At 43.0% G+C, this 8,563-nt stretch overlaps 1 protein-coding gene across 2 annotated transcripts in view; it reads left to right on the top strand.

Annotated features, from left to right (window-relative positions):
* LOC138963168 (tereporin-Ca1-like) overlaps positions 1-8,563 on the top strand; it is a 114,091-nt gene that overhangs the window by 97,577 nt on the left and 7,951 nt on the right. Inside the window, exon 1 of one of the 2 annotated variants that reach the window (XM_070335206.1) lies at positions 5,639-5,795. The exons of the other annotated variant lie outside the window; for it this stretch is intronic. Coding sequence (XP_070191307.1) covers positions 5,738-5,795 — 58 coding nt within the window. The 5' untranslated portion in view covers positions 5,639-5,737. Of the gene's footprint in view, positions 1-5,638; positions 5,796-8,563 lie in introns of those variants that run through there. 2 annotated transcript variants of the gene reach the window in all.

Here is an 8,563-nt window from a genome sequence, read left to right as displayed (position 1 = left end):
CGAGTGTGTATTTCTTTGTTGCGAAGTGTGAACCATAAGTCACGCACGCACGCCCGCACGCCCGCACGCACACACACACACACGCACACAAACACATATACGCACGCATGCACGAACACACACACACACGCACGCACACACACACACACACACAACTACACCCCGCACCACATCAGACCACCACACACAAACACACGCAAGCACGCACGCACGCACACACACACACACACACACAACACACACACACACCCTCATAGCCTAATATATGAAACGTACAAAACTCGGTATGCAAAAACAAAGGACTTTTAACATTCCAATACACATATTGAATAATAGAGATTTCTAGAGGAAGAAATACACCGAAAGAGGTAGACTACTGTCATTTCACAATCAACAGTCAAGAAACAAGATAGTTGTTGGCATGTTTAAGTACAGACAAGATGAAACGTTGCACAAGAGGACGTACATGTAATGACAAAACAATTCAAAGAACAGGAACTTAGTCCAGTAATGTGTTGACTCATCGATAATCATGATCTCCGTCTCACAACACATGATATAGCTCAGTTGGTAGCGCGCTGGATTTGTATTCAGTTGGCCGCTGTCAGCGTGAGTTCGATCCCAGGTTCGGCGGAAATTTATTTCACAGAGTCAACTTTGTGTGCAGACTCTCTTCGGTGTCCGAACCTCCCCCCGTGTATACTACATTGGGTGTGCACGTTAAAGATCCCACGATTGACAAAAAGGTATTTCCTGGCAAAATTGCTTAGGCACAGTTAATAATTGTCTACCTTTACCCGTCTGACTTGGAATAATAGGCCGTGAAAGGTAAATATGCGCCGAAATGGCTGCAATCTACTGGCCGTATAAAAATGTCATCTCACACGGCATCACTGCAGTGCGCCTAGAACTGTACCCACGGAATATGCGCGATATAAGACTCATTGATTGATTGATTGATTGACAACGAAGAGTCAGCGAATGTTTTCTCCTGTCTATAATTAAACGTTCTAATATTAAAAGGCACAGTACGCCTCCCGTAAACCATTACAGATACTGTCAGGCTGTTACACACAGTACAAACACCCTTTCGTTTAAACACTCACCGCTTGAGAACATCCTGGGTGCTCTACGAAAAGAGCGAACAATTTTCAAAGAATTAATTTTGCGGATTGTCTGATCAGACAATCGGGCGGTACATTTTGGCGCTAGACCTAACTTTTAAAATCTAAATAATAAATTGACAGCTTGTTACACAAACATTCTTAAATAATAATAAAAAAAATCTTTTTTTATCAAGGCAAGATCAGCACAATTCGAAGTTTTGAAAATTTGAAAAAAGAAAAGCCCGGAAGCAGGGTCACGCAAGGTCGTGGTTCTCGTGGCAGACGACGGTTATGCCTACCGCCAGTTTCTCTGAACAGTCAAAAGCCATCGCTTGAGTTCGTGTGAATCGCAGCCATTTGTTGCGTTTAGATTCAAAGGTACATAATAACGTGCTATTGCAGATAAGCTTACAGCGAGTCGCATTGGAAATCACAAACTGACGACTACATTGTGAAAAAAAAAGGAAACTGGATCAGTCACACGGGTTCACGATGGCTCAGGGGTAAGATAAACCACGCAAAAATAAATTCTTTGAAAATTGCTCGCTCTTCACGGAGGGCACCTAGGATGTTCTCAAGCGGTGAGTGTTTACATGAAAGCAGGGCCGGACTACTGGGGGGGTTATGGGGGTTGCGCAACCCACCCCCCCCCCCCCCCCCCCCCCGCCTAGCCTGAACATGTACCTTACTTATTTAAAACATTTTTCATTATTGCTTATTTTATGCCGTTTCATGCAAGGAGCGACCATTTTCTTATCTCAGAATATGACCTACCCATCAGCTTCAGGGGGCTTCGCCCCCTGACCCCAACTAGGGGCTCTGCCCCTTGACCCCGCCCAGGGGCGGACGAGGGGGGGGGGGTTTCTAGGGTTTCCGGACCCACCTTATAAATATAAAAATATAAAAATATAAAAATATTGAATGAGGTATGCATTTCTTTATTTTACATTGAGTTTCAATTTTGGGGGTTATAATCAGTGACAAAATCTGCTGCCTGAAACTGGTAATGATCATCCTCAGAATGCACCAGATTGCACCATTTTGCATCCTTTTTTTCAAAATTTTCCGGGGGGGCATGCCTCGATCCGGACCCCCCTAGCAAGCTAGGCGCTTTGCACCGTCGGCTCGGCGCTTTGCGCCTTCACACCCATATCTTCACAATATACTTTTGAACCCCCCCCCCCCCCCCTAAAATGAACTGATCCGCCCCTGCCGCCAGGGGGGATATCCCCCTGGACCACCTCTAGCAACCCCCCCCCCCCCTCCTCTTAGCCTAGTCCGGCCCTGGAAAGGGTGTTTGTGCTGTGTGTAAAAGCATGACAGTATCTGTGATGGTTTACGGGAGGCCTACTGTGCCTTTAACCTTTCCTGTTCGCTGGCATTTCTACTTTAAATTAAAAATAAAACGAACACAAAGCGTCATGTAATACTGGGATCACAAGGCAAACAATGCAGTATTCTCTTTATGTTTCATCGTCGAAGAATGTTTATATACCGTGTGTGAAATAGGGAAGAGGTGCGTGTGTGCATGTGTGTGTGTGTGTGTGTGTGTGTGTGTGTGTGTGTGTGTGTGTGTGTGTGTGTGTGTGAATAGAATAGAATAGAATAGAATAAAATAATGTTTATTGTCATGAACCAGTAAAGTTATTGACACAACAAACAACAAATAATGCATTATACAATGCTAAAACAATCCGTAACAAATTTGCCAAGACGAACTTGAACTTCGTCTTCTAAAAATAAGTTACTTGGATTTTTGTTAGCATATTTCATATTGATATGTGAAGCATCTTCTTTAAATTCATCTCTTAATCTAACATATTTATTGCATTTATCTAGAAAATGTATTTCATCTTCTATGACATTGCATTCAATACAAAGACGATTTTCTTTAGGGATATTCTGATGTCTTCGACTTTCAATTTTTAAACAATGTGTGCTAGTCCTTAATCTGCTTAACATCTTTCTGTGTTTATTATTCTTAATTTGTATTAAGTATGACTGCATTTCGTAAGATTTACTGATCATAGAATAAAACTTAAGTCTGGAATATGTATCTGATTTTTCTTTTGTCCAGTATCTTATATATTCCTCTTGTTGTTTTTTGTCAATGGCAAACTTTAATTTGTGTACATTTAATGTAGATTGGTTATGCCAAACGTCACTAAAACCTAAGTTAGAAAGAGATTGTCTAACAAATTGTAGCCATGGCGTTTCTGTCGGATGGTGCAACATTGAGTCGTATAATTGATGTATATACGAATCTTGTTTGGAGTCTAGAATATGCGCCCAGAATGCTATTGTTTGTGATAACATTTTTAATCCTAAAGGGAACCTTCCTAATTCCCCCAGTACAGGTATCCACATAGCTTTTCCATGAACTCCAAGAAGGTAATTTGTGCGTGTGTGTGTGTGTGTGTGTGTATACCTGTGTGTGTGTTTGTGTGTGTGTGTGTGTGTTTGTGCGTGCGTGTGTCTGTGTGTTTGTGTGTGTGTGCATGTGTGTGTGTGTGTGTGTTTGTGCGTGTGTGTGTGTGTGTGTTTGTGCGTGTGTGTGTGTATACCTGTGTGTGTGTGTGTGTGCTTGTATGTGTGTGTGTGCGGTGTGACACACGGTGTGTGTGTGTGTTTGTGAGTGTGTGTGTGTGTGTGTGTGTGTGTGTGGTTGTGTTAGTGTTAGTGTTAGTGTGTGTGTGTGTGTGTGTGTATGTGTGTGTGTGTGTGTGTGTGTGGTACACAATTAAATGTTGTTGTTTAATTGGAATGTCCCGATTGGATACAGAAAGCTTCCTCGTTTGCTTGGACTAAAACTAAAACCCACCGGAAGTATGATGTGTGATTTCTCAAATCCGTAAACGAGACTCCTGAAAAAGTCATGGTTGAAAAACCCGAATGGTTTTTTTTCTGGGCGGGGTTGAGTAGATCGACATATTGTTTCCAGAATTCCCAATTTCTGAGAAATGCATAGAACGTGCATGGCGTTACGCTTTGAGTGGAAACCTGTCAATTATCACTATGGAGATTCAAATGATAAAGCATGAAACACACACACACACACACACACACACGAGCGCGCGCGCGTACGCACAAAGCAACCACATAGAGAGAGAGAGAGAGAGAGAGAGAGAGAGAGAGAGAGAGAGAGAGAGAGAGAGAGAGAGAGAGAGAGAGAGAGAGAGAGAGAGAGAGAGAGAGAGAGAGAGAGATTTTTCGGTAGGATTGTTTATGCAAAGCCATAGCCCTACACGACAGACTTTTACACTCTGTGTGTGTGTGTGTATGTGTGTGTGTGTGTGTGTGTGTGTGTGTGTGTATGCGTATGTGTGGGCGTATGTGTGTATGTGCGTGCGTGTGCGTGTGTGCGTATGTGTGTGTGTACGTGCGTGTGTGCGTGCGAGCGTGCGTGCGTGTGTGTGTGTGGTGTGTCAGTGTGTGTTTGACGACCAATGGATCGCGGATTTTGCGCCATATCATACTGTATTTTTTGTCTGTATATGTTTTTCATTTTCATTTTCATTTTCATTTTCTATATATGTGTCTTTGTCTCCCCCCCCCCCCTTCCTCCCCACGCACACACTTTCCTGTTTAAATTCTATTTGGTTGCACAATGCAATGTGCTCTACAATTTACTTCCTGGGATACGCGCCCCTCGGGATGTGAGTAATGCATGGTAGCTTAAAGGCTCCGTTCTTCCGTGGAAATGATTCGGCTGACCATCCAGATCTGACCAGGCTTTTACATGAGATAAGGCTAATTAAATAATCTCTTAATCAATTCCTCACATTGTCAACTTAAATTCCTTCTCGTGTGAATACCATCATGTAAGCCTATGCCATCACAGATGTGTCTATAGACTTTCACACGGAATTAGAGAATCTTGCGACTTCCAGAATTCAACAGCTTGGCTGTGTTGTATGCAGAACGGGAATATGTTAGCTTAATGAGCGCTTCTGGGGTGATAACGCGAGACAACTCCTGTGATCTTGCCGCGAGGTGGCGCCAGTTACCAGCAGAAAGAAAGAAGGGGCATAACCTCACCAGAACCGACCATTGTCTGTTTACTGTATAAAATGCACGACTTACACACGAACTGTTACCAAACCGATATGCTATTTGGGACCAATGCAAGTTTGTTTTCCTTTCTCGTGTGATCTTGCCGCGAGGTGGCGCCAGTTACCAGCCGAAAGAAAGAGGGGGCATAACCTCAGCAGAATCGCCCATTCCGAATGTTGACGCTCGTGTCAGTTACGAAATTAATTCAACACAAATGTAGGCCTATGCACAGAAAGCGGCCAGGCCGTGGCATGTTGCTATGTGTTTAAAATGAAAGATTCTCTCATCCCAAGTAAACCTTTAGCATAGTTATATGTGGTGGCTTACCCCGAAAGTGGCGTATGGCTGCCTAAATGACGGGGAAAAACGGTCATACACGTAAAAGCCGTGGGAGTTTCAGGCCATGAACGAAACAAACAAACTCATGTGTTGGCTGACATGTCGGGTTTCATGAGGAGGAAAGAACCTTTAATACTCTATGACTAGAACAGCCGCGTTACTCGAACGCAACCTAATTCACAAACCTCCAAAAACAGCGTAAACAAGCCCTGTCGCAGTATTCTACGTTGGGGAACTGGATGGCTCACCGGAATACACACATGCAAATGGCAACCATGTCCCGTCGTGGAAATGAAGGTAATATTTTTTTATTTCTCAGTTTAAGGTTGTAAAATGTCGTTTCATCCGCAATGCAATTTTCTTGGCTGGTCTTTACGTTTGAATGACAATAACAAGAAGGAGAAATCCCTCTTGTCTCGTAAGTTGTGTCTTCGAGACAATTCGGTGCAGACGCTTTACTTCCTTATTTGCGTATCCAGAAAGTTTCCTTTTTTATTTTTTTAATTTTATTTACGCATGCCATGCACATCATGTGGGGCTTTTAATTTCATTATGTATACACTAGAATGAATACCCGCTTCGCCGGGTAGCCGGCTTCGCCGGGAAGAAGTACTTAGAGCCGTACGCCGGCTTCGCCGGGTCCGAACAATGGACCCGCCAAGCTTAGGTCCCTCCCAGATTCGTGGAATGGGAACAGCACGAAAATGATTCAGTGGCCATAATGCCATTCCTGACCATATCGAGTCCCATCCTTGTCGACGAATGTAACCGTGTTAATCACCTTTGGAGGCGAACTCCACTCAAACAGGACTGAGCAAGTTAGAGCTTATCTCTAAGCCCTTTTGAACTGTTATGGCTTCTCAAAGGAAGGCCAGTACATAAAATTACACAAAAGCCGCCAGACCACATCACAAACAGAACTGAACAATGCACAGGTGTTGCTCACATAGAGACACACACACACACACACACACACACACACACACAAACACAGAGAAGCCGTATCTATAGAGAGATAGATGACAGTGTATTTTTCGCGTGGCTATAAATTGATTCGACCTTTGCACTTTTACAGTGAGGATAATTTACGGGTCCAATTTACGTTCTGGACACTGCGGTGACCTTCTAAAAATAGTAACAGAACGCCGGGAATATCCGAAGATACTATAGTGCACCATACGAAGGAAGGGAGGTAAACGCTGAAAACATGGAGAAGATGAGAAGATAAGGAAGAGTTACTTATAATGGTGAAATGAACACAAAAACCAAATTCGGTTCAGCGCTGCGCGCTGAGAGCACGTGTTGAAATATCTCATCGATGATATTGTGTCCGGGGTGTAGCTGAATACGGTGTCCAAATTTGAAAAAGATCCACCGAGAACTTTGGCTTTGGTGTGTCGGTATGGGGGCCCGGGTAGCTGAGGTGGAACCAAAATAGCTGAGGTGGAACCAAAATCGGTTCAGCGCTGCGCGCTGAGAGCACGTGTTGAAATATCGACCAGGTTGTGTCCTGTACCGGGTCTACCTGAATATGCCCACCAAATTTGAAGCAGATCCATCGAGAACTTTGGCCGTGCATCGCGAACTCACACACAGACACACAGACACACACACAGACACACACACAGACACACAGACAGACACAAGTCGTATATATATATAGAAGATAGATTTCATTCAACCATCTGTGATCGTCACGATGGACATAACAATTCTCAGGTACCACACCTCCATGAAATTAATCTGTTATAAGCTTTCCTATTATACTTTTCTGGAGTAGTAGAGTTCAGTTTCAGTTTCTCTTTCCAAGGGACGCAGCTGCTATGCTGTGGTTGATGATTCTTCTGTCCCACGGACTTGGTCCATTAGGGAATAGCCATGTTGATATGCTAATTGGAGGAGGAGGGAGGGAGGGAGGAAGGGGGGCACCTGACCCTAGGACTGGAGGTGACTAGGTTATGGACCCGCTATCTTCTTTTCTAAAAGCCTCTGGGTAAAAATGTACAGGAGGATAGGGGATGGGCCAATAAAGGAATGATACATTTATTTCATAATATGATAAAATTGATAAAACTTAGGACCACCTTTTGTTGAAAGATAAGAGTCCGGTTCGTTAGATGATAATATGTACACTATGTTCAGGGTGATGATGATAATATGTACACTATGTTCAGGGTCACTGGGTGATGATGATAAGATGTACACTATGTTCAGGGTGATGATGATAATATGTACACTATATTCAGGGTGATGATGATAATATGTACACTATGTTCAGGGTGATGATGATAATATGTACACTATGTTCAGGGTGATGATGATAATATGTACACTATGTTCAGGGTGATGATGATAATATGTACACTATGTTCAGGGTGATGATGATAATATGTACACTATGTTCAGGGTGATGATGATAATATGACACTATGTTCAGGGTGATGGTGATAATATGCATGTACACTATGTTCAGGGTGATGATGATAATATGTACACTATGTTCAGGGTAATGGTGATAATAATTATGTACACTATGTTCAGGGTGATGATGATAATATGTACACTATGTTCAGGGTGATGATGATAATATGTACACTATATTCAGGGTGATGATGATAAGTAAGGATAGAAAAAAACATTTACTGTCATTCACGCGCACACAGGACAATAAAAAAAAAATATTAAAAAAACAACACTGTTCTTGTGTGAACACTACAGGCAAGAGAAAGACTAAAAAGCCATTTAAATATTAAGTCACGATGATATGTTATTGTTTTGCACCCCTGCGATGCCAACCAAACCTGCAATAAGACACCCTCCCACTCAATGTGCCGTGAAAGGGCGCGCTCGCATTGGCTGGCTCTCACATGGTGCCTGATAGTGACTGACTATTAGGGGTTTAACGTCCTCTTAGACCAACTGGTCTATATTGGGACAGGTATTGGTAATACGTTGAAGATATGGTGTGATACTTTGATTCGAACAAGCCCGCTGTGGCTGTCTTCTTCGACACACCAGCATTGGGTTTGTCTCGTCAAAGTATCGAAATACGATCATGATAATCG

This window comes from Littorina saxatilis, linkage group LG3 (genome assembly GCF_037325665.1).
Source record: "Littorina saxatilis isolate snail1 linkage group LG3, US_GU_Lsax_2.0, whole genome shotgun sequence".
In the NCBI taxonomy this organism is placed as follows: Eukaryota; Metazoa; Mollusca; class Gastropoda; order Littorinimorpha; family Littorinidae; genus Littorina; species Littorina saxatilis.
The sequence above is the reverse complement of the archived record's forward strand: the minus strand, read 5'-3'. Positions and strand labels throughout refer to the sequence as shown.